This window comes from Phocoena phocoena, chromosome 13 (assembly GCF_963924675.1).
Source record: "Phocoena phocoena chromosome 13, mPhoPho1.1, whole genome shotgun sequence".
Classification (NCBI taxonomy): Eukaryota; Metazoa; Chordata; class Mammalia; order Artiodactyla; family Phocoenidae; genus Phocoena; species Phocoena phocoena.
In genome coordinates, this window is record NC_089231.1 from 84,289,641 (window position 1) to 84,316,394 (window position 26,754).

Here is a 26,754-nt window from a genome sequence, read left to right on the forward strand (position 1 = left end):
CATTAATGGTCAGCATTTACTCATTATGTCTATGCAGATATTTTTCACTGCTGAGCCAAGAAGCCCATCATAACCATGCAACCTTTCTTTTCTTTTTTAATGTTTATTTATTTTTATTTTTAAAATTTTTATTTATTTTATTTTTGACTGTGTTGGGTCTTCGTTGCTGCACGTGGACTTTCCCTAGTTGCGGTGAGCGGGAGCTCCTCTTCATCGTGGTGCTCAGGCTTCTCACTGCAGTGGCTTCTCTTGTTGCGGAGCACAGGCTCAAGTGCATGGGCTTCAGTAGTTGTGGCACACGGGCTTAGTTGCTCCTCAGCATGTGGGATCTTCCCGGACCAGGGATCAAACCCATGTCCCCTGCATTGGCAGGTGGATTCTTAACCACTGCGCCACTAGGGAAGTCCCACCATACAACCTTTCTTGTCCAACCCTTCATTTTTCCTGGAGTTAATCATTGCTTTTATTTGCATTTGCTTGGTTAGTTACATGTACACCGTTAATTTTTCCTACTGCCCTGACATCTTTTTCACACACCTATCAAGAGTGGGTTCCATCTGCTGAGACATAGCAGTGCTCTTATTTTTCCAGAGACCTTTCTTCCAGAGCTTGCTGTCTTTCTGCTCCAGTCTAGATTGTTTGCTCCTCAGACCTGTTGTGAAGCAGTTGCCCTAGGACTTCCTATCTTCTCTCATCTATGTTGGATCCTACTTTTTAGAGTTCACAGCTTCCCCTCTCCTTGTTTGCTCTGTTGTTTTGCTGGAGCGCATTTTTTAGTAGCTTCCTGAGAAAGGTTTCATGGGACATGCATTTTCTTTTGAGTCCTGCATGTGTGAATTCTTAAATAGTAGGTATAGAGTTCAAGGTAGAAAATAACTTTTCTTCAGAAATTTGAAGATGTTCTTTATCGGTTTCTAGTTTCCAGTGTTATTAGAAGTCTGATATCACTCTGATTTAATTTTTCTAGAATTAACCTTCCACTCTGCATAGGGTGGGCTGGGGATGGAGATATAGAGTATGTGTACTGAGTGGCCTGGCTGTGTGGGGTGGAGAAGGGATCCTCTGTTTGCCCCTCCCCTTCCTGGTGCCTGGTGCCCTCGAATGCTCAGCCTCCCAGAGGTTTCCATGGGACAAACAGGTGCCCCCCGCCTCCCCCACCCATTGCCAGTGTTAGGTAGTAATTCTCTGCCTTTTGTAAAGTTAGTTACTCTCCTTCCAAAAATTCCTGAACTATCTCCTCTCCAGTTTCTTTGTCTATATGAGTTAATACTTTAAAGATTTCCTTTTCTATCATTTTGAACTAGTGGAGGAGAGAGAGCAGAAAACCAATGCAGCCGGTCTGCCATTTTTTTCTTTTAATATTTACTTATTTAGGTTACGCTGGGTCTTAGTTGTGGCATGGGGGATCTTCACTGCGGCATGCGGGCTTCTTAGTTGTGGCATGCATGCTTCTTAGTTGTGGCATGTGAACCCTTAGTTGCGGCATGCAAACTCCTGGCTGTGGCATGCATGCGGAATCCAGTTCCCCGACCAGGGATCGAACCTGGGCCCGCTGCATTGGGAGCACGGAGTCTCACCCACTGGACCACCAGGGAAGTCCCCAGTCTGCCATTTTTAACTAGATCTCAGCTTCCACCAAAGCACAAAGCAAATCCTTCTCAAGGCACTGATTTGGTATTTTGTGAGGTAATTTGTTATTTTTGCGGGGTAATAACAGGGTCATAAGGGTTTTTTTCTGGGCTTTTTTTGTTTGTTTGCTTGGCAGATTATTGAGAAAGAAGCAAAAAATTTTATTGACGAATCTTTTAAGACACTTCGATCAGCTGAAGCAGCATTTGACATGCTTTTAAAATTTAAGCATATTCGTTCACGGGAGGCCATTAATCGACAAATGATGATGAAATTTAATGACATTCTTGCACAATACTGTAAAGAGGTAACTGAAAAATCTATGGCTGCTGTAGCAGTAAAAATACACTTGGCAAAATGTAAACAGTTGGATCACACTGTTGTCTTTCTCATCTAAATTCAGAGAAACTGTACCTTTCCCAAATAAGCATGTCGTATAACTACTGAAACGAAGTGGGTTTGTTTGTTTAGTGGAGAAATTCAGTAAGAATTTATGAAGTACAATATCGTATGCCTCACATTGTGATGGACCCTGAGTGGGTTAGTCATAGGAATAATCACAGTGACAACAGTGTAGTAGTCATAGCTACCCATGTGTGAAGGTCACGGGTGTGTTCACATACACATTCCTGTTGTAAGGACCCTTGTTATACAATGGACCCACCCAGATAACCTGGGATAATCTCCTTATTTTAAGGTCAGCTGACTGGCCACCTTAACTCCATCTGCTACCTAATTCCTCTTTGTCAGGAATGGATCAGGACCGTTAATGGGGCAGGTATTGTTTTGCCTCTGACACCTAATTACTCACATAAGAGTGTGAAATACTTATTTTAAAATGCAAGCCCAGACCATATGATCCAGCAATCCCATTTTGTGTATATACCCAAAAGAATTGAAAGCAGAGTCTCGAAGAGATATTTGAATATCAATGTTCGTAGCAGCACTATTCACAACGGCAAAAAGCTGGAAATCACCCAAGGGTCCATTGAGAGATGAATGGATAAACAAAATATGGTCTGTCCCTACAATGGAATATTATACAGCTTTAAAAAGGAAGGAAATTCTGCCATATGCTACACCATGGATGAACCTTGAGGGCTTTGTGTTAATTGAAATAAGCCAATCATAAAAAGACAAATACTCTATGATTCTACTTATATGAGGTACTTAGAGCAAAGTCATAGAGACAGAAAGTAGAAAGGTTGTTCCTAGGGGCTGAGGGAGGGAGAAATGGGGAGTTACTGTGTTTGATGTGTACCCAGAGTTTCAGGTTTACAAGATGAAAGGAGTTGTGGAGATGGATGATGGTGCTGGATGCACAACACATGAATGTAGTTAATTCCACTGAAATGTACACTGAAAAATGGTTAGGATGGTAAATTTTATGTCATGCATATTGTACCACAATTTAAAAAATATTACATGATAGATAATTATAAAACCTCAGTGGCACGTGCGCAGGCCTGGCCACCAATCATGTCTAGAACAGATTTCAGAACTTCTAATAGGTTGGTCAAATGATTGTACACAGTCTGTAAGTATAAGGCAGTTTGGATCATTGCATGTTTTTTTTTGTTTTTCGCGGTACGCGGGCCTCTCACTGCTGCGGCCTCTCCCGTTGCGGAGCACAGGCTCCGGACGCGCAGGCTCAGCGGCCATGGCTCACGGGCCCAGCCGCTCCGCGGCATGTGGGATCTTCCCGGACCGGGGCACGAACCCGTGTCCCCTCCATCAGCAGGCGAACTCTCAACCACTGCGCCACCAGGGAAGCCCGGATCATTGCATGTTTTAAACCAAACAAAAAAATTCCTACAGAGTATAGGAAAACGTAGTAAATAATAAGTAGTAAAAACCCTATTCTGTACCTTAGACTGTTTCTTGACGTTCTGTGTTCATTTCTTTAAAGATACAGATCTCAAGTTAAGTCTTCTCTTGGCTCACAGACTGACGCTTATCACTTACGGCACACGTTTGATTGCTTTGCAGATTGACATTGTTCACAAAATCTTTGTTCAGAACCTCAACAACCCACCGCTGTATAAGAATCACCCGCCCGTAGCAGGTGCAATCTACTGGGAACGGTCCCTGTTCTTCCGGATTAAGCACACCATCCTCAGATTTCAAGAAGTAGAGGAGATCTTGAACAGTGATAGAGGAAGAGAAGTATGTTGCTTCTGCTGGAAATGTCCCCTTTTGTATTTCACGGTTCAATTCTAGATGGGCGGCCTCCCTGGGCGCTGATCCTTCAGTCCAGGTGGCTGCCGGCATGGAGTGGGCTACGCAGAGTTGCCTGCGTAAAAGCAGCTCAATTTCAAATCCATGTCTGCAATTTAGAAGGTCTTTTCTGTGGTCCCTGGGGACCACATCTCCATACCTACCTGTGACATCTTCCAGGTGGCAGTCACATGACTTCCCCCCACCTTGATCTTCAGCCTCTCCAGAGGGTGACCAGCAACTTTCTGATAATACTCTCCCTCCCCCACCCATGCATTTTTGTCTGTTATATCACAGAGGGTGGGAAACCTTTTCTTTAATGGTCCAGAGAGTAAGTATTTTAGGCATTTGAGGGTCGGATGGCCCCTGTTGCAACTACTCAGCTCTGCCTTTGTAGCAAGAAAGTGACCGTCGATAACACGTAAACAGACAGGTGTGACTGTGTTCCAATAAAACATCACTGTGGACGCCGAGATTTGAATTTCGTATGCTTGTTCCACGTCATGAAGCACTGTTGTTCTTTTTGAGTTCCTTCATTCTTAGCTCCTGGGCTGCAGCAAACCCACGGGCTGAGGTTTGTGAGATTTCAAGCCCTACCATGGCAGACCAACCCTCCAACGTTTGTGCAAATCTGCCTGCTTCCTTTTGCAAAATGTGTTAACTGATAATTTTTTTTTAAGAGAGACGAAAAAATGTTATTTTCAATGACAAAATGACCGTTGCCTGACTTCTTTGGTAGGTAAAGCAAAAATATCTGGAAGTGGGTAGGACAATGAAAAACTACGAAGATGAAAAGTATAAGCAGTGGAAAGAGACGACAGAACAGGTCCTGCCGACTCTCATGAGGAAGAGTCTGCTCACTAAGGTGTGTCTTTCTAGATCCGCGTCCTAGATTCCGGGGTGGCCACGTAAGGTGGTGGTGACTACTATTTCCTTGAGATCTGATGTGTTGACTCTCATGAAGTTGCGAGGTATTTCCAAAATCAAAGGCGCAGAAGGGCAGAGGCTGACCCGGGAGAAGAAGAGAGGCAGAAAGAGAATAGATGGAGGAAGCAAAATGTCACCGTCAGGGAACACGCTGGGGTTAGGCAGCCCTCCTGACTCCTTGGGCAAGTGGCTTAACTCTGAGCTCCAGTGATCCAGTTTGTAAAATGAGTTGGATCAGAAACATGCAAAGTATTAGTTGAACTGTATATGAAACAGCTGACAGTTGATCATTTTTAACCTACAGAAAAATGTCACTTCCCATGATTCAGCCGCATCTTTAGCACAGGGTCCGGCACATGGCAATTGCTCAGTAAATAAACACTAGCTAGGAGGTTCAAGGGAAGACCTGGGCCTGGCGGTTTTCACTCTTTGGTACTAAAAGGAGTGAAGAGGCCAGGTAGGGCCTGTCAGGAACTGGACAGCTTGTGTCCTATTCAAAAGGGGCAGCTGCTACCCAGCTTCAGTCTGTTTGCCATTTATCATCAGCTTTTCCAGTTTTTCAAGGGAAACCAGATTTCTGGATTTTTACCTTCAGTTGCCCAAATTTCGAACGTGGGCGACTAAATCGAATTCTTTAAAAACTCTGTTCACCAAACAAAATATGAATTCTAGCTAGTTCTGTCCAGCTCCCCAGTCTGTCAGGGCAGCAAGGACCCTCCATTGATCATTTTCAAATTCACGTTTAACTTGGGTTGCGTTGATCTAATTGCTTCTTGGACCGCCCTTCCCACGATGTTTTGTAAAAACACTGTCTCTCCCACAGACTTCTGCTGCTGGTGATGAAGCCCAGAACTCTGACAGGGGGGCTGGTTTTGCAATCAACTTTTCACCTGCTCTCAGGGAGATTATTAATGAAGCAAAGTACCTGGAACAGCTGGGGTTCCCTGTCCCCGAATTAGCAAAGAATGTTGCCCTCCAGGAAGACAAATTTCTTAGGTAAGAAGATTCTTCTCTTAAATTAACAGTAAACATTTTTTGTCTTGGGACCCCTTTGCGCTCTTCAAAATTATTGAAAACATGCCCCCTACCCATGCCAGAGCTTTCATTTTTGTGGGTTTTATAACCGCCAATATTTGCCAATTAGAAATAAAAACTAAGAAATGTTTAAAATATGTGTTTATTCATTCATCTAAAAATAATGATAAATCTATTTCATGTTAACCTAAATAACATTTTCATTTTTTCATTTTTTAAATTAATTTTTACTGGGATATAGTTGATTTACAATGTTGTGTTAGTTTCAGGTGTACAGCAAAGTGAATCAGTTCCACATATACATATATCCACTCTTCTTTAGATTCTTTTCTCATGTAGGTCATTACAGAGTATTGAGTAGAGTTCCCCGTAAGTAACATTTTTAAATAAAAAGTAACCAATATTTTCCAAAAAGAAAGTTAGTGGGAAGAGTGGCATTCTTTAAAATTTTTAGTCTGGTTAATGGTCTTTTGTATCCTATCTGTAAGGTTATTAATCTTTTTATGAGCTCCATAGTATTTTTCTCACGTCAGTGACTTTCCTGTAATGTGCAGGTACACGGATGGGATACAACGTATGTTGGATCATTATCACATGCTCATTGGAACGTTAAATGAGGCAGAGGCTCTTCTCCTTGATGACCATTCCCAGGAATTAGTAAGAGTGTTTAGGGCTGGATATAAGAGGTTAAACTGGAACTCACTAGGTAATATAATTCATCTATCTATTGCCTTTTAGACTTTGGGATATAAAAAATCATTCTTTTAGATTGTCTTAGTTGAATTATAATTTTTCTATGTATGTAGATATGGTTAACAAATACGTTTTCAGCATCAGTAAAGTACACTTTGTGGAACATGGAATCCATCTCAAGGCTTTAGTTAGGGGTGAAGGTGAGTGGACAGGGTGCCGTTTTGACATTCGACTGACCCAGAGCTTTCTCCTCCAAAAATAAAGTGACTTGCTTTTTTCCCTTAAAACTGAAATTTTTTTTTAAAAATAAATTTATTTATTTTTGGCTGTGTTGGGTCTTCGTTGCTGCGCGCGGGCTTTCTCTAGTTGTGGCGAGCGGGGGCTACTCTTTGTTGTGTTGCGCGGGCTTCTCACTGCGGTGGCTTCTCTTGTTGCAGAGCACTGGCTCTAGGTGCGCGGGCTTCAGTAGTTGTGGCACGCGGGCTCAGTAGTTGTGGCTCGCGGGCTGTAGAGCGCAGGCTCAGCTGTTGTGGCGCACGGGCTTAGTTACTCCACGGCATGTGGGATCTTCCCAGGCCAGCGCTTGAACCCGTGTCCCTTGCATTGACAGGCGGATTCTTAACCACTGAGCCACCAGGGAAGCCCTAAAATTGAAATTTTAATTTCGAGATAATTACAAAGTCACACGCAGTTGCAAGAATTAATACACACAGATCCTGGGTACCCTTTGCCTGGTTTTCCCCCAGCAGCAACTTCTGCAAAACTGTAGTGCAAACCACAGCCCAGATTTTTACATCAATATAGTCAAGACACAGAACATTTCTACACCACAGTGATTCCTCATGTTGCCCTTTTAAAGTCACACCCACTTCCCTCCTATCCCCATCCTCTACTGAACCCCTGGCAGCCACTAATCTGTTTTCTGTTTCTATAATTTTGTCATTTTAAGAGTGTTACATAAAATATTATATGACCCTTTTGGTGTTGGCTTTTCTCACCCAGCACAATTCTCTGGAGGTTTTTCCAGGTTCTTGCCTGTTTCAACAGTTTGTTCCTTTTTATCAGTGAATAAAAAACAGTATGGTATCAATGTTTGTTTCACCATTCACCTAGATATCCTAGAGAATATATAGGTTGTTTCCAGGTCTGACTATTATGAATATACATTTGTGCTGTAGAATCACTTGTGTACAGGGTTTTATGTGAACATGAGCCTTCATTTTTCTGGGATAAATGCCCAGGGTTGTATGGTACTTGTGTGTTTAGTCTTTTTTTTTAATTAAAAAAACTGAAGAATAGTTGATGTACAATGTTATATAAGTTATATATACAGTATAGTATACAGTATAGTGATTCACAAGTTTTAAATGTTATACTCGATTTATAGTTATTATAAAATATTGGCTGTATTCCCTGTGTTGTAGAATATATCCTTGTAGCTTATTTTATACATAATAGTTGGTACCTCTTAATCCCCTACCTATATTGCCCCTCCCCATTTCCCTATCCCTCTGGTAACTACTAGGTTGTTCTCTATATCTGTGAGTCTGCTTCTTTTTTGTTATATTCATTAGTTGTTTGTTTAGTCTTTTTTTTTTTTAATGTCATAGTGTTGTCCAGAGTGGCTGTACCATTTTACATTCTCACCAGCAATATACATTTCACTGTCTCTAGATCTTGGCCAGCCTTTGGTATTGTCACTATTTTTAAAAATTTAGCCATCTGATAGCTGTGTAATGATAGCTCATTGTGGTTTTGATTTGCATTTTTCTGTAATGGCTAATGATGTGTTTGTTTGCCTTTATATATCCTCTTTGGTGTAATGTCTTTTTTTTTTGTTCTTTTGCCCATTTTCTAATTGTATCACTTGCTTTTTTACCGTTGATCTTTGAGAGTTCTTTATGTATTGTAGATACTAGTCCTTTATTGGATATGTGGTTTGGAAATACTTTCTCCCACTCTGTAGCTTGTCTTTTCATTCTCCTAATAGCATCTTAGCAAGAGCTATTTTGATGAAGTCCAATTTATCAGTTTTTCCTTTTATGGATCATGATTTTGGTGTCAAGTCTAGGGACTCTTTGCCTAGCCCTAGAACCCCAAATTTTTCTATTTTTTCTAAATATTTTATAATTTTATGTTTTACAGTTAAGACTGTGATCAATCTTGATTTTTTTTTTTTTTTTTTTGTACAAAATGAGAGACTTAAGTTGCGGTTCATTTTTTTTTCCAATTGTTGTAGCATTGTTTGTTGGAAAGGCTAACTTTTTCCATTAAATCACTTTTACACCTTTGTCAAAAACTAGTTGAGCATGTTTGTATGGGTCTATTTCTGGGTTCTCTATTCTGTTCCATTGATCTATGTGTCTGTCCCCCCAATATCACAGGGCCTTGAAGCCTTAATTATTGTGGCTACAGAGTAAGTCTTGAAATTGGGTAGACTGGTAACCACTGATCTTTTTATTGTCTCTATAGTTTTGCCTTTTCCAGAATGTCATATAATTAGAATCATAGAGTGTGCAGCCTTTTCAGATTGGTTTCTTTCACTTAGCAATAAAATTTAAGGTTCCTCCATATAATTGTGCATTTCTTTTTATTACCAAATAATATTCCATTGTGTGGCTGTACTGTAGTTTATCTGTTCACCTGTTGAAGAACATCTTGGTTGCTTCCACATTTTGGCAATTATGAATAAAGCTAAAAATGTTCATGGGCAGGTTTTTGTGTAGTGATTTCTTTTCTTTGTTCTTCTTTTTTTGTTTGTTTTGAAATTACAGATTCAGTTTCCTTAATAGTTATAGGACTATTCAAGTGATTATTTCCTATCGGGTGAGTTGTGTAGCTTGTGCTTTTCAAAGAAGTGGTGCGTTTCATCTAAGTTGTCGGATTTATTGTGCAGAGTTGTTCTTGTTGCTCCCTTATTATCTTTTTAAAGACTGTACATCTTTAGTGATCCCTCCTATTTAATTCTGGATATGGTTAATTTGTGTCTTCTCTTTTTTTTCTTTTCAGTCCTGCTAGAGACTAGTCAGTTTTACTGGAGCTCTTTGTTTCATTGATTTTATCTGTTGTTTTTCTGTGTTTAATTTTACTGATTTCTGCTTATCTTTATTATTTCCTTCTGCTTGCTTTGGATTTATCTTACTCTTCTTTTTCAAGGTTCTTGAGGCGGGAACTTAGATCATTGATTTGAGATCTTTCCTCTTTTCTAATGTATGCATTTGGTGCTATTAATTTCCCTGTCAGCACTGCTTTAGCTGTGTCCCACAGATTCTGATAGTTGTATTTTAATTTTTATTCAATTAAGTATATTTGAAAAATTTCCCTTGAGACTTCCTCCGTGACTCATGGATTATTTAAAAGTGTGTTGTTTAGTTTCGAGGTGTTTGGAGATTTCCCCTGTTATCGTTCTGTCATTGTTTTGTAATTTGAGTCCGCTGTGGTTGGAGAACATACTCAGTGTAATTTCAATTCTTTTAAATATGTTGAAGTTTGTTTTACAGCTCAGGATATAGTCTATCTTGTTTTATGTTCTGTGGCCACTTGAAAAGAATATGTATTCTACTTTGCTGAGTAGAACGTTCTATAAATGTTGATTAACGTTGTTGGTTCATGATGTTGTTGAGTTTTTCTATATCCTTGTTGATATTCTGTCTAGTTGTTTTGTCAATTACTGAGAGAGGAATGTTGACATGTCCAATTATAATCACGGATTTACCTATTTCTTTTTTCAGGTCTATCATTTTTTACTTCACATATTTTACAATTCTGTTGTTTTGATGCATACAAGTTTAGGATTGCTATGTCTTCTTATGAATTAAACCCTTTAATCATTATATAATATTCAACTCTCTCTGATAATTTTCTTTGTTCTAAAGTCTACTTTACCTAATATTAATATATCCATTCTGGTTTTCCTTTGATTAATATTTGCACAGTATATGTTTTTCCATCCTTTACTTTCAACTTGCTGATGGAATTGTATTTGAAATGAGTTTCTTGTAGACAGCATATAGTTGGGTCATGTTTTTAACCTACTCCGTCTTGGTGCATTTAGACCATTTACATTTCATGTAATTATTGATTTGTTAGGGCTTAAGTCTGTCAATCTTTTTGTTTTCTGCTTGTTCTTTTTGTTTCTCTGTTTTTCTTTTACTTGCCTTTCCATGGGCCACTTGAACATTTTCTCTAATTCCATTTTGATTTATCTATAGTGTTCTTATAGCGTTTTTTTAGTGGTTGCTCTAGGTGACATATACATAGCATTACAGTTTACTGGTTTGAGTGAAGTATAGAAATCTATAGAATTTTACCAGTTTGAGTAAAGTATAGAAACCTTAACTCCCCTTACCCTCTCCCACTTATGATATAATTATCTTAAATATTTCTTCTAAATACATTTTGGACCACAACAGACAGTGTTATAATTTTTGCTGCCACCATCAAACCTAAGTTAGGAAGCTCAAGAAGAGAAGGAAAAAACTATTGTATTTTCCTATATTTTTACCTACTGTGCTCGTTCTTCCTCCCTGATGTTCCCAGGGTCTTTCTCTTACTGGGTCCTTTCTGTTTACAAAACTCCCTGTGGCCATCCTTTTTCCTGCGGCCATCCTTACATCCTATGCTGTAGCAGCATAGGTCTGCTGGTGACGTAATCGCCTCGTTTCCCTTCTGAGAATATCTTGATTTCCCCTTTGTTACTGTCAGGTGGAAGTAGAAATCCAGGTTCCCTAGTCAGCCTTCACTGACAGTCGAGGGGAAGCTCCACATAACTGCTGGGAGGGATGGGGGTCCCAGCCCCCCTGCAGTCTCCACTGACACTGTGGGGTGGCAGGGGGCGGCGCTCGTGGCTGGACCTTGGAGGTGAAAGTCCCATCTACCTCCATGGCCTCCTCTGATGCCACCACGGCAGGCATAAGGGGACAGGGGTTTGGGGCACCTCATTATAACATTCTGAGGGTGGAAGTCTAGGCCCCCTCCACCTGGCCCTTCTGGCATGGGTGAGGGCAGGGTCACATTTTTATCTGTGGTGTTTGGCTGGAGCAGAGCAGTTATTGTCTAAAATTTTGTCTTGCTAGGGTGTCCCTTTCCTGGTACTTTGATCAGAGAAAACAGGATTTTCTTGAGGCCTTTTTTGGGTGCATGTGTGGGGAACTTACGGGTCGCTGGCTCCTTCAGCTCCAGGTCTGGGATATAGATCCCAGGAAAAAGATCCCAGGGCCCTCATCACCACATCATTCCTCGGATCCTGGGGTCCCCGCTGGTTGGCTGTCTCTCCCCCTTTCAGCGTCTCATATTTGTTTTATGGCTAATGTGCAGGGTTCTTAGTTGTATTTAGCAGGAGTAATAAGGAAAAGTACATACTTCTTCTTCCTTTACTTTTAAAAATAAACAAGGCATTTATGTTATTTTTTTTCCTTCTTCCTCTTTCCCTTCCCTTGCGCCAAATCTTCTCCCTGTTTTTCGTTGTCATTTCCTTTTCTCCCCTTTCTCCCTTCTCCTTTGTACAGAGAACATTTGTGTTTGGACTGTGGCTTCCAGCGTGAAACCTCTGGATTAAAAGTCCAGCTTCTCCCCATGTGACTCAACTTCTCGGGGGCTCCGTTTCCTCATCTCTAAAATGGGCATAATCTTAGTACCCGATTCATAGGGCTGTTGTAAGAATTCAACCGTGTAATCAATGTCACATGCTTAGGCCATCGCCCAACTGATCATAAGTGCTTAACTCGGGTTTACTATTCACATTCTTGCTGTTTACTTTTCTAAGCAACAGGCCAGAGGGTTGCCTAACTGCAGGCAGGGTTGCATGTAGTGGAGGGTTTGTGTTGCCATGGCAATGAGAAGGCAAGAGGGTTGTACCTCCTTTTTCTCCCCACCGCGCTTCAGATACGATGATGCTAAAAAGCAAACAGAAGAAATGTATCGCTTGGTTGATCCTGAGCGCTGGCTCCTTGTTCCAGTCCCCAGGGACCACGTGGATCTTTGTCACCTCAAAGACCCAAGGGGATGGAAGGAGCACGATCCTTCTTGTGAAGGGACGTTGGCGGGAGGGATATGGAAAGGAAGAGTTGAAAGCCAGCTATCTTTCTTTTGTTCTTTGTCTTTTTCTCCGAAGGTATTGCTGAGTACATAACTCGGTGCAAACAGGCCGTTGGGAAATTTGAGTCCCTCATCCACCAGATTCATAAGAACGCAGATGACATTTCTTCCAGACTTACCTTAATAGAATCCATAGATCTCTTTAAGTATCCAGCACCTAAAAGTGAGGAAGAACTCCCAGGTAGATCTGACTTCTTGTTTCTTTGATTATGGAAGGAATGGAAAGACCTCTTGGGTATGGTTGTGTACACACACACACACACACACACACACACACACGAGTTTATTCCACAAATGGAATAAAAACAGGCCTCATGATCTCAGGCATTTACTTGAAAAGATCATGGGTAATTCTTACTTTTTGCCGTGTTTTATATATTGCTTACATAGTTTTACAAATTCCTAAGTCTATGAAAATCAATAGTACTTTTGTCAATAACTTTGTAACAGTATGGTGAACTGTGTTTTATGGGCTCACATTTACTTGTTCAAACAGGGGATTTTAAGCTGTCTTGGACGAATCAGCAAGGAGCTCAGGATTAGTTAACAAGCAATTTAAGACAAGCAAGATTGCCCAAAGGCAAAGCATGCACAAGTGGCATTCATTCCCATGTTGTCATGTATTTTTTGCTTTGGATGTGTCTCGCTTCGGGTGCTGTTGATTTATTTTCTGCTTTTGGTCAAGATCGGAGGCTGCTTTCATATTTGCAAGATATACAGCTAATGTTTGGGTTGCTTCTTGAGTAATGTCCCTTCCCGTGTTTGTGAAGAGCTGTAACAGGTGTCTTCCACTGCAGGCATGAAGGAATTCTTTGAGCACATTGAACAAGAAAGGGCCAAAGATGTGGACCACATGGTCAGGTGGTATCTTGCCATTGGGCCTCTACTGACCAGAGTCGAGGGGCTGGTTATCCACACCAACACGGGCAAGGCCCCCAAGCTGGCCTCCTACTACGAATACTGGGAAAATAGAATTTACGAGGTCTTGACAAAGCTCATCCTGAAGTAAGTTAATGTTCATATTGCATGTTTTTTTTTTTTTTTTTTTTTTTGCGGTACACGGGCCTCTCACTGTTGTGGCCTCTCCCGTTGCGGAGCCCAGGCTCCGGCCGCGCAGGCTCAGCGGCCATGGCTCACGGGCCCAGCCGCTCCGCAGCATGTGGGATCCTCCCGGACCGGGGCACGAACCCGTGTCCCCTGCATCGGCAGGCGGACTCTCAACCACTGCGCCACGAGGGAAGTCCCAACAAATAACCTTTAAAAGATAATAATAGGAAATTCTGGTGAATAAGAGGTTCATTATGGGCAGAATTGTAATTTGTGGTGATACTATAGTACAAAGTGTCATACTGGCTCATGTTCTTGTTAGGTCCCTCAACATCCAGAAAAGGAAATTATCCCTCTCCCCACTGTCTGAAAAACATACACATGTCTGTGTTCAACGGGCAACAGAGAATTGCTGTCACTCAGTATTTAACAAAATCCCAGATGATGCCTTCACTTACACTGAGAGAGGCTGATTTGAAGGATATATGATGCATGAACTCTTCCCGAAGGTCTAAAGTAACCCCTGGCCAGAATGGGCATCACGTATGTGTTGAATGCTTATTGTGTGTGCCCGCCTCAGACACATGGAGGCTGTCCCTTCCCTCCTGGAGCTCCACAGCTCTGCAGCTCAGACTGGCCGAGAGCTAAGTGCCTGGACTTCACATTGGCTTAGGGTCCTTCTAAAAAACCGGCCTATGAAATTCATCACTGTTGCTATTACCTCCATATTGACAAGGGTGGTGTTCATTTTATCATATGTTTTCTTTTTTTAATAAATTTATTTATTTTTATTTTTGGCTGTGTTGGGTCTTTGTTGCTGCGCACAGGCTTTCTCTAGTTGCATTGAGCAGGGGCTACTCTTCGTTGTGGTACGCGGGCTTCTCATTGTGATGGCTTCTTTTGTTGCAGAGCGTGGACTCTAGGCGCGCAGGCTTCGGTAGTTGTGGCACGTGGGCTCAGTAGTTGTGGCTCACGGGCTCAAGAGTGCAGGCTCAGTAGTTGTGGCGCACAGGCTTAGTTGCACTGTGGCATGTGGGATCTTCCCAGCCCAGGGCTCAAACCTGTGTCCCTTGCATTGGCAGGCAGATTCTTAACCACTGAGTCACCAGGGAAGTCCCGTATGTTTTTTTTATGAAGAACCCCAGAAGAAGTTTCTCTAATTTCCCTTCTGATCTTAGCCTCCTGAAAAAGTATTTTTCCTCTTCTCTTTCTCTTTCCTTTTTTGTTGTTTTTAAAAAACGTCTTCTTCATTATGATTTAAAAATTTTGTTATTTTATTATTATTATTCAATTTAAAAAATTAAAAAAAATTGTTTTGTCTGCACCACACAGCATGCAAGATCTTAGTTCCCTGACCAGGGCTCGAACCCATGTTCCCTACATTGGCAGGTGGATTCTTAACTGTTGCACCACCAGGGGAGTCCCCTGGATGCAGTTTGACAAACTCACTTCATTGATCCTTTAAATAAATCTGTTTTCTACATATTTCATTTGTTTTTTAATGTTGCTTCTAACTTTGACTCTTAAAGCAGCCCCTTAGGAGTTCCCAGGCGGTCGAGTGGTCAGGACTCCATGCTTTCACTGGCGTGGGCCCCGGTTCGATCCCTGGTTGGGGAACTAAGATCCCACAAGCCGCCTGGCACAGCCGAAAAAAGAAAACATCAGCCCCTCGTACGGGGCTACCTCCTGAGTTTTCTCTTTCTAATACACTACGTTTTCCCTTGATCCATTCATCCATTTACCCATCAATCCATCTATTCACTCACTCATTCATTCCAAGGTTTATTAGAGCCTGGACTGGACCAGGCACTGGACCAGATAAAGCCCCTCTTTTTCTGGAGCTTCTCCATCCTCATAGGAGAGAGATGCAAGACTCAAGGAAATAAATATTCTCTGTGAAAGAAATAAAGCAGAATAATGTTGCAGGGAGAGACTGGAAGGGCTGTTGTGATTGGGTGGTTAAGAAAGGCCACACAGAGGCCATGCTGTAGCGGAGCCCTGAAGCTAAGGAGCAAAGCTGGAAGGGGAGGGGCTTCCTGGGGGAAGACAAAGGCCAGTGTACAGACCTGGAGGCCACGTGGGAGGAACAGAAGGAAGGAATAAAGAGAGTGAAGGGAGTGCGTGGGAGAGGAAGCTGAGCAGGCAGGGACCAGATCGTTAAGACCCTGGAAGCAGCTTGCATTTATTCTCAGAGAGAGAAGAGTTGCATGGGTTTTTTTGGTTTGTATTTTTTTTTTTTTTTTGCGGTACGCGGGCCTCTCTCTGTTGTGGCCTCTCCCGTTGCGGAGCACAGGCTCCGGACGCGCAGGCTCAGCGGCCATGGCTCACGGGCCCAGCCGCTCCGCGGCATGTGGGATCTTCCCGGACCGGGGCATGAACCCGTGTCCCCTGCATCGGCAGGCGGACTCTCAACCACTGCGTCACCAGGGAAACCCGAGTTGCATGTTTTATACGCTCTCTCTGGCTGTAGGAATCACTGAATTGGGGATGGGAGGAAGAGGAAGACTGGTTTGCAGGCTAATGAAGTGTCCATCCCTCTGTTGTCCCTGATTTAATCCTGGAAAGGACAGAGTCTGGTGGGCCAGGTGGAGTGGGGACATGAGTGTTCATTTTTCCTGAACCAGAGTCAAACAGCTTTTTGGAGTTACCATTACTAAGTATCTTCCAACTAATAGGTATTCTAACTTCCCCAAAGTAGAAATGAACTATTTGTAAAATTTGGGCCATAAAAAGGGTACATAATGAAACTCATCCCACACTGTCCATTACAGCCGTAGAATGTGTTATTCCTTGTCGCAGGCTTTTTATAGGTGGCGGCTGGGACTCTAGCCGTTTTCACCCGCTGTCGGATATCTTTGACGCTGCTGAGTACTGAGTCTGTTTTATTAACCCCTCCTAGGAATTTGCAGTCTTTTAATTCTTTAATCCTTGGAAACGTCCCTTTGTTCCAAACGGAAACCATTTTGACAGCGCCCGAGATCATCCTGCACCCCAGCGCAAGCGAGATTGACAAGATGTGCGTCCACTGTGTCCGAAGTTGTGTGGAGGTGACCAAGGTAGGATCGGAACTGTGTGTTGTTTCCTGGTTGACCCCTTGTCACAGAGGGCTGGGCCTGCCAGCTGCGGACAGCAGGGGACCCAGGAGGTCAAGAACACAGGCTCCACCCTGTCCTTTGTCCAGACCGCTTTAGTCTCTTCCTGGCTCCTCCTCTGTAAATCTCTGAAGTTTGAGGGTGTCCCGAGGCTTGATGCCGGCTCCCTTCTCACCTCTCTTTATCTTCTTTGTGCATCGTCACGACCGGTCCCATGGCCGTTATTACCAACCCTATGGAGGCAAGCCCACCACATTTCCATCTCCAACCCAGAATTCTCTACTACACAGCACATGTTTCTAGTCGCCGACCGGCTGTCTCCCCTTGAACCTTAGACCTGGCGAGTACAAGATGGAATTCTTCGCTTTCCAACATGCAGCCTGGTCCTGCCCCCATTTTCCCTACTTCAGGCAACGGCGCCAACATCCACCCAAGGGGTTGAGTCAAAACCCTGGGAGCCATCCTTGATCCCTCTTTTCTCCCGTCCACCCATATTCAGCCCATCGGTAAGTCTGGTTGACTCGCTCCCTCAAACACGCCTCTGATCTCCCCTCTTCTCTCCTTTTCCACGTTACCAGTCCATCCCAAGTTCATCGTCCCTCACTTGAACTGTTGCAGTAATGTGTCCACAGGTGGTCAGGATTATCCTTTAAAAATGTGAATCGTTTCATGCCATCCCTGTGTAAAAGCCCCCGATGACTTCACGTTGCACTTAGAACATAATCCAAACTCCTCATTCTGGTCTATGAGCCCCTCTGCAATCTAGCACCTGCCTACCTTTCTGATCAGCTCCTACCTGTACACACCCCACTGTGCCCCAGCCTAATGCACCTCCAGCAGGTAACACCACTTCCTCCTTGAAATAGTGGCACCCCTGTTCCCTCTGCCTGGAACCTTCTGCTCCCCAGACCTTGACCTGCTGGCCCCTTCTGGTCCTTCCCTGTTACGTCACCCTACTCCATCTTCTTCCTAGCCCATATCACTATCTGACCTTTTCTTATTTATTTACGTGCTCGTTCATGCTTTGACTAGCTCATGCCACTAGAATGCAAGTTCCACAACACCATGAACTTTGTGTGTCTGTTCACTCTGGAGCCCCCAGCACCTCGCACAGCGCCTAGCACATAATTGGCACTCAGTCAGTGCTTGTCAAATGACTGTCAGTTGGCAAATAACCCAAAGTTTACGTCTTACCAACATTGGGAAAATAGGGCCATCTTTGTGCATAAGAGATGTCACACCCCCTCAAGACACTAATATCTTTCTTTTCACTTGGTTTGTTCAGAAAGTCAAACATATCTCAGGCATTTAAAAACAGTTTTTTTAATTAATTAATTTATTTTTGGCTGCATTGGGTGTTCGTTGCTGTGCGTGGACTTTTCTCTAGTTGTGGCGAGTGGGGGCTACTCTTCATTGTGGTGTGTGGGCTTCTCATTGCGGTGGCTTCTCTTGTTGCGGAACACAGCCTCTAGGCGCGCGGGCTTCTGTAGTTGTGGCACGTGGGCTCAGTAGATGTGGCTCGCGGGCTCTAGAGCTCAGGCTCAGTAGTTGTGGCACACGGGCTTAGTTGTTCTGTGGCATGTGGGATCTTCCCAGACCAGGGCTCGAGCCCGTGTCCCCTGCATTGGCAGGCAGATTCTTAACCACTGCGCCACCAGGGAAGCCCTCAGGCATATTTTTTAGCATAAAACTAAGTGTAGACATTACAAACAGGGAATTTCATTTCACTGTACTTGGAAATTAATGAATGAATTGCACGTTTTATAATCTATGCAAATAGGTCATTTATTAAACCTCGGTCATATACATTCTCTTAACTTTTAGGTGTTACATTACCAAGTCTTTGAACAGGAAAACAAAACAATCTCCAAGGGGTAAATAAATAGGAGAGACTCTTGTGAAACATTATGGATGTTAATCCTAGTTTTTCTTGCCAATTTATTCCCACCCCTGCCATAGATGGGCTTGAGGCTTTGTGGTGAAGAGGGTTATTTCATCTTCATAAATGCTTTCTTTTATTTATTTTTATTATATTTTTAATCAATGCTTTGTTTTAAATGAAAAGAATTTTTACCTGTCCTCTTGGAAAGTGTCGGAAATGCCTTTCATTAACAAATATCTCTGCAGATAAACACTTACGGCGAAGGTGACTTAAGTCGGCTTGATTGCACTATTTGAACTTCAGGGTTCATATTTCATGACTGAAAACAATGAGCAAAAGTTTTAAACTAGGATCGAATTACCTCATCTATTAAGTGGAAATGATAATGCCATCCATGTTCTAGAGTGGGTTGGGAGAATTAAATGGCGTAGCACGTAGAGCACTGAGCACAGTACTTGGCAGTCAGCTCTAAATAAACGTTAGCTGTCAGTTTTGGTATTAGTGTTACCGTGAGCAGTAGAATCAGTAATTGTTGTCACTCCCACTCTACAGGTGGCCAGACTACGGTTCAGAGATGTTATGTATAACCACCCATGGTTTGCTTGAAAGAAGAGGGGCTCTTGACTATACAGCAGGGAGACGTCCAATGACAGATTTGTGCTGGGACACTGGAAACTAATGTGGTTTTATACACCCGAACTTGGCTGTGCTCAAGCACATGTCTGATGATTGGCTGGCTGTTGCCTGGGGAGCCTCGGTTCTCCTGGGGCTCCATCATCACGTAGGCTAGATGAAGCTCGTGCATCTGGTGGCTGCAAGGTTTCAAGAGCATGAGAGTAGAAGCTGCCGGGCTACTTGAGCCCCGGGCTTGGACCTTGCTTAATGCCACTTCCCCTATCTGTTGGTCAAGTCACAGGCTAGCCCAGAGTGGGAAAATAGGTACTCCCGATGGACCGTTTTGTCAACAGACAGAATCTCTTGATGGAAGGGACAAAGGATTGTGGTGATTTTTTGCAACCTAGCACAGCTTATCGATAATAAAGTGAGATCCCTTACTAGCAAGACTTATTACTGAACATGATATGTACATAGGAAGCAAAATAGATACTGAAGGACTGTCTTTTTTCCCCCAATTCTTATTTTGCCAGAATTTTGTTCGCTGGATGAATGGCAGCTGCATAGAATGCCCCCCTCAGAAGGGAGAGGAAGAAGAACTTGTTATCATCAACTTTTACAATGATATTTCTCAGAACCCTCAGATAATTGAGCAGGCCGTTATGATCCCCCAAAACGTCCACAGGATTCTGATCAATCTTATGAAGTACCTGCAGAAATGGAAGCGGTACCGACCGCTCTGGAAACTGGACAAAGCCATCGTGATGGAGAAGTTTGCAGCCAAGAAGCCCCCTTGTGTTGCCTATGATGAGAAGTTGCAGTTCTATTCCAGGATCGCCTCTGAAGTGATGCATCACCCCTTGATCAAGGATGAGCACTGCATCCGCCTTCAGCTTGGACCCCTGGCGAACACCGTACAGGAAAATGCCAAGTCCTGGGTGGTTTCACTTGGGAAGCTCCTTAATGAGTCAGCCAGAGAGGAGCTCCATAATCTGCACGAAGAGATAGAGGTAGTAGGGCCCTGGGTTTCATGATCTTCTGGGCTTCGTTCTGCGCTATATTTTTTTCCTCTATGCTTATTCAGTGTCACTTTGAACTCTCTTTTATAGTTCCTGACCAAAAACCTGAAGAAGAGCCCCAGTACCCTTGAAGATCTCAAGTTTGTCCTTGCAACAATTGCAGAAATTAAAAGTAAATCTTTAGTGATGGAACTAAGATACCGGGATGTCCAGGAGAGGTATCGCACCATGGCGATGTACAGTCTCTCTGTAAGTGAACTCTTTCCTTTTCTCCCTTCCTTCCTTCCTTCCTTCCTTCCTTCCTTCCTTCTTTCCTTCCTCCCTCCCTCCCTCCCTCTCTCTCTTCCTTCCTTCCTTTGTGTGTTTTTGTTTATTTATTTATTTAAAAATTTTTTTGGCTGCACTGTGCGGCATGTGGGATCTTAGTTCCCTGACCAGGGATCGAACCTGTGCTCCCTGCAGTGGAAGCGTGTAGTCCTAACCACTGGACTGCCAGGGAAGTTCCTATTTTATTTATTTTTTATTTTATTTATTTATTTTTTTTGCGGTACACGGGCCTCTCACTGTTGTGGCCTCTCCCGTTGCGGAGCACAGGCTCCGACTCGCAGGCTCAGCGGCCATGGCTTGCGGGCCCAGCCGCTCCGCGGCATGTGGGATCTTCCTGGACCGGGACACGAACCTGTGTCCCCTGCATCGGCAGGCGGACTCTCAACCACTGCACCACCAGGGAAGCCCTATTTTATTTTTTAAAAATACAACATGATTATATTTTAATATACAACCAAAATACAAAACACCATATTAAATTGATGGCAGTAAAATGTGGTATTTCATTTGTATTGCATGACAAATGGTTAACATCCTTAGTCATAAGTGAGTTCTTACAAACCAGTAACAAAGACACTGATATACCGAGGGAAATGGAAAAAAAAAAAAACAATGGAAGAAAATGAAATAACACAAGTGACTAGTAAGGATTAAGCATCTATGAAGATGACTGAGCTGAACAATAACAGAAGAAAAGCCATTTCTTTGTAATATCATATTACCAAAGATTAAAAACCTAACATTTATACAGCTTTAGGAAACAGACCCACATAAACACTGGGAGACAAGATTGATGAGGTCCCATCTATATATTAATAGTAGGGGAAATCTAGCTTGAACTCAAACTATAAATTTTGGATAGCCTTAGTCCTAGCAGTTCCAATTCACTGGAATTATTTCAATAAATTAGTTGGATAAATTTACAGTTTATATATAAACCATGTTTACTGCATAGAAAACTTGTAGTATATAGACCCACCAAAAATGACTTGCATATTAATTTGTTTCTCAATACACCCAAAAGGATATGCACAAAATTTCTTTAATAGTTGTTTTTATTTTATTTTAAGTGAACTCTTTTCTGAAGCTTTTTATGGTTGGGTTGAATTCTAAGGCCCTTTTCAGAAAGACTTCTCAAATATACAATAAAGTCAATTGTTTATGACTTTAAGTAATAAAATTTAAATGTAAAGCATGGTTATTTAGAATAATGACAACTTAGAGATTATTTCTCAATCTTGCATGGATCAAATAGTGTTTTTTGTCGACTGGTCTGTAACTGCACACTGTTTTGGTTTTCCCTCTTTCTTTTTTTTTTTTTTTTTTTTTTTGCGGTACGCGGGCCTCTCACTGTTGTGGCCTCTCCTGTTGCGGAGCACAGGCTCTGGAAGCGCAGGCTCAGTGGCCATGGCTCATGGGCCTAGCAGCTCTGTGGCATGTGGGATCTACCCCAGACCGGTGCAGGAACCCGCATCCCCTGCATCGGCAGGCGGACTCTCAACCACTGCGCCACCAGGGAAGCCCCTCTTTCTTTTTTTTTATGTTAATTTTCTTTTATAAATAAATGGCTGTTGCAAAAATGATAAGGGGGAAGAAGAGAGATAAGACGATAAAAGAAACTGGTAGAAGATAATAATTCAATTGTCTTTATTTAGGGTTGTTAAATGTGTGTTTCAAAGACCTTTAGAAAGTCTGTGGATGAGTTTGAGGGTGTCTGGGATCTCCTTGAAATTGTATGCAAAATTTTGCATGCTCTGCATCACATAATACCTAGAAAAGAATCCACTGGAAAAACAAAGTAGAAGGGAGAAACAAAGAGCTGTTATACGCCTGAATTTGCATAAAATTTGTATTTCAGAATTTACACTGCTTGAGGGCTTTAATCACCTTCTCTGAGCATTAGTCTTGGCTGAAAGCTGGAGATCCTTTCATCAGAAAATGCACAGTAGTGGTGATCATTTTGTAGTGTATAGAAATAACGAATCCCTGTGTTGTGCACCTGGAATTAACATAGTATTGTCAATTATACTTCAATAAAAAAATAATAAAAATGAAAAAAGAAACTTTTCCTTAAAAACTATCTGTTTACCCTGAGATACAGTTTATATGACAAGGGCAGGTTATTTACCCTGTAATTACATGTTTTTAGAATAATAAATTAGTTCTCTGGCATCCTCCAAAGGTAAAAAGAAAAATGCACAGTATGCAAAATTTATAATTAAAATAAAGTCAACATTTTCAGTTCTGTCTTTTGTTTTCTTTATCAAGTAACATTATTTAGAATTCTGTGTCTTAGAACTCCATCACTGTCTGCTTATACTGTCTGTGTATCCCTTGGTTTCCTTCAAGTCATTTGTATCCTTACCGTCCTGTTATTTCTGATTGAGTTCTGGACATCATATATGACAAATTGTAGGGACAATTGGAGGCTTCAGATGATGTTATGTTTCATCATAGGAGATTTAGTTTTGCTTATGACAACACAGCTGGGTGTGTTAACAGGTCAAGATAACCTTATTTTAATCAGAGATGAGGTTGATTTGAAGCTCGGTTTTACTTTATGAAGGGTTTATTTCTCTAGGTTATTTCTCTCTCTTTATGCCTATGTCATCTATCTCTTTTAAAAAATTATTTTCTCCTGATTTTATTTTTATTATAAATATCTAATTTGTATAATTCAACCAGCATTTGTTCAAATGACCTAGCCTGCCATTACGCAGAAGCGGAAGTCCTGGATTGACCGGAAATTTCATTTCCAAACTGCTGATCGTTTATTGTTTGTTCTTTTTTTTTTTTTTTTTTTTTAGCCTTCCGATGCAGAGAAAGAACTGGTTGACAAGATTGAGAGCACGTGGTCAAATCTGTTTAATGATGCATTGAATGTGGAGCGTACTCTGGGAAGTATAAAGAGAACGTTCACAGAGGTACCTTGAAACGCTTTACTTTCCGAGTAAAGATGTTGAAAAATATCCAGTGGGCTAAACTAACGCAACCCTGCTTTTCTCAGATCACTCGAGGTGAAATATTAAACTACAGACAGCAGATAGAGGGCTTTGCAAGACGTTTTTATCATGAAGGCCCTGGTTCTGTTGGTGAAGATCTTGATAGAGGTAAGGGTATTCACGTTGGTCTGACTGAGGCATTTGAATGCGTTTTGCTTAAGAATTTTATGGGAAGATGGGATGGAGCAGTGGTGTGTAACCTTGCCCGTACACTGGGTTCCTCTGGGGATCTCTAAAAACCACTTCTGCCTGGGCACCAGGTCCACAGAGTTGATTCCACTGGTCTGGGGAGTGGTCTGGACTTCAAGGTTTTTAAAGCTCCCGTGGGGATTCTAATCTGCAGGCCAAGCTGAGACCACTTAGAGCGAGAACGCTCAGGAGACAGAACTTCCTAACTAGAGGAGCTTTCCCATGTAACTGGCCCTCTGGTTTTAGTTAGAATGATGGCAAGATAAAGTCTGGTCATTCTAAGTTTGTCTTCCCGGTTGGCTTCTATGGACGAGATGATAGTTTTGCATATTCTTCATGATTTCTTATTCAATTTTGTATACCTTAAAATTGTATGTATTCAAAATGAACTTATTTATAAAACAGAAACAGACTCACAGGCTTCAAAAACAAACTTATGGTTACCAAAGGGGAAAGTTGGAGGGGGGAGGGATAAATTAGAATTTTGGGATTATACACACCACTATATATAAAATAGATAATCAAGGACCTACTGTGTAGCACAGGGAACTCTACTCAATACTCTGTAATAACCTATATGGGAAAAGAATCTGAAAAAGAATAGATATATGTATAACTGAATCACTTTGCTGTGCACTGAAACGAACACATTGTAAATCAACTGTACTCCAATATGAAATAAAAATTAAATTAAAAAATTTGTATGCATTCATTTATCGGCTTATTTACTAGGAGTAGACCTTTTAGCCACTTTTGAAAAAGAGCTGATGAGACACGAAAAGAACCGTCAGGAGCTGGCTAATGCTGAGAAGCTTTTTGATCTTCCAATTACGATGTACCCGGAGCTGCTAAAAGTGCAGAAGGAAATGAGCGGGCTGAAGACCATTTACGAGCTCTATGAAGCACTAAAGGTAAGCGTCCACCCACGGACTGGGCCTCGCTGGAGGGAATGCAAGTCAGCGGACTTTGAGGCCGCAATCGTACAGAGCCTGGGGCAGATTTCATAGAAACTCTCACTTTGGCTCTCGGGAGGAGGTCGTGGGGAGTGACTGCTCGTGAATACGGGGTTTCCGTTTGGGGTGTGGAGAGAGCTCTGGAACTCGATGGAGGTGAGGCTGCCCCACGTGGTGAATGTCCTGGTTGCCACTGTACATGTTCCTGGCAGAAAGCGGGTCAGTGGTTGACTAGGGGTGGGGTGGAAGGAGAAGGGTGGGAGGGGGTGATTACAGAGACGCAGGAGGAGACCTCCCAGGGTGATGGTGATGGATACGTTCTTTATCTCGACTGAGCCGATGGTCTCACGGTATGCGCACATGTCAAAACTTACCCAGCTGTACACTCGACATATGTGTAGCTTATTGTACACCCGTGAACCCTCCAGAAAGCTTAGGAAAAACAGAGAGAAAGGGAAGAGAGGCATTAGAAACGCCAAGTGTAGATGACTCTTCCAGTGAGTCTTGTTACAGAGGGAAGCAGGGAGATGAGGAGTGATGGGTGGAGGGGACGTGGGGTTGGGATGCATTTCTTTTAAGGTGGGAGAAATTACAACGTGAGTTTGTATACTGATAGGAGTGATCCAGTAAGGAGGGGGCACAGGTAATAGGAGGGAGAAGGGAGTCTTCATGTCTGGTGTCCTTGAGTAGGTGGGAAAGGGATGGGATCGAGAGGTGGCCTCAAATAAGAGGCAGACTCATCGACCGTCATATGGGGAGGACAGAGCCTACGCACAGAGATGCTTCTAGCGGGAGATGTTGGATGTTCTGTTCTGATCGCGTCCGCTTCCCCAGGGTTGTACACAGCAAGGTCATCAGCAGAGGGGACCGTGGGTGGGGATGCTGGCTGGTTGAGGATGGTGGAGTGGGGGTGAAATGACCCTCTAGAAGAATGGGGAGCAAGACGCCAAGGAGATGCGGGGTGACCGATGGTGCCCGCACGGTCCTGGATTTCGACTGAGGCCGTGGGCAAGGTTGAGTTTTGAGCAGTCGTGGTTGGCTGCCCGGGTGTAGGTGTTGGGTCCTGATAAACGTGGGGTTGTGGGCCTAACCATAGTTGTGGTTTTAACAAATGCGCTCAGTGGAGAGAGTGTCAGGCAAAGGCATGGAGGGTGGATGAAGGAAAGGCATTATGATAATGACTGACTGGTTGTATATTTAGGGGTATAAACTCCAAGAAGTACTTAATTTCATGATGATTTCTTTCTAATTTGTTTCTCATTAAATTTTTGCAAAAAGGAGGTAATGAATCATGGGAGTCATCTCAAAATAATCCAAAAAACGGAACTTTTAATATCTTTCTAGAAGGCAAGAAAAGAAGAGAAACGAAAAAATGTAAATACATCATATGTAGTGCCATTTACACTTTAAAGAATCATCATACACGAGACTCCCCTGGTGGTCCAGTGGTAAAGAATCCGCCTTCCAATGCAGGGGACGTGGGTCGTATCCCTGGTTGGGGAGCTAGGTTCCCACATGCCGCAGGGCAACTAAGCCCATGCGTCACAACTGCTGAGCTCACGCACCTCAACTAGAGAGCCCGCGCGCCACAACTAGAGAGAGAAAAAACCCCGAGCACACAACTAGAGAGAAGCCTGCGCCCCGCAACGAAGAGCCCAAGCGCCTGTGCATCACAATGAAAGATCCCACATGCCTCAACAAAGATATCCTGCGCGCCGCAACTAAGACCCGACGCAGCCAAAAAAAAAAAAAATTATCTTACACGTATTTCATCAATTAACATAATTTCCTGTCAAATATATTTCATGACTCAAGCAACTCTGTCAAGCCTGGATGTCACAGGTTGCAAATGCCAGTTCTACAAGATGGTAAATTTTACATGAGATGGTCCTGTTTACATTAAATCTCAGGGAGCTGGAATACAAAGTCTTTTCTTTATGATAACCAAGCAGGATTATCTAAATTGTAGGTATTTCGTAACCTTAGCTTCTTTTATCAGAAAAGGACAGCGCCTGAATGAAGTACATATTT

The 26,754-nt window shown here is 42.6% G+C and overlaps 1 protein-coding gene across 2 annotated transcripts in view; it reads left to right on the forward strand.

Moving 5' to 3' along the window:
• The window catches only part of DNAH10 (dynein axonemal heavy chain 10), a 148,279-nt gene that overhangs the window by 29,771 nt on the left and 91,754 nt on the right, over positions 1–26,754 (forward strand). Inside the window, exons 12-24 of one of the 2 annotated variants that reach the window (XM_065889273.1) lie at positions 1,766–1,936; positions 3,619–3,795; positions 4,586–4,711; positions 5,597–5,769; positions 6,363–6,514; positions 12,614–12,778; positions 13,395–13,602; positions 16,544–16,700; positions 19,767–20,243; positions 20,343–20,501; positions 23,387–23,503; positions 23,587–23,689; positions 24,503–24,681. In XM_065889273.1, the coding sequence (XP_065745345.1) occupies positions 1,766–1,936; positions 3,619–3,795; positions 4,586–4,711; positions 5,597–5,769; positions 6,363–6,514; positions 12,614–12,778; positions 13,395–13,602; positions 16,544–16,700; positions 19,767–20,243; positions 20,343–20,501; positions 23,387–23,503; positions 23,587–23,689; positions 24,503–24,681 (2,364 nt within the window). The remainder of the gene's footprint in view (positions 1–1,765; positions 1,937–3,618; positions 3,796–4,585; positions 4,712–5,596; positions 5,770–6,362; positions 6,515–12,613; positions 12,779–13,394; positions 13,603–16,543; positions 16,701–19,766; positions 20,244–20,342; positions 20,502–23,386; positions 23,504–23,586; positions 23,690–24,502; positions 24,682–26,754) is intronic. The other variant, XM_065889274.1, reaches the window with a different exon arrangement.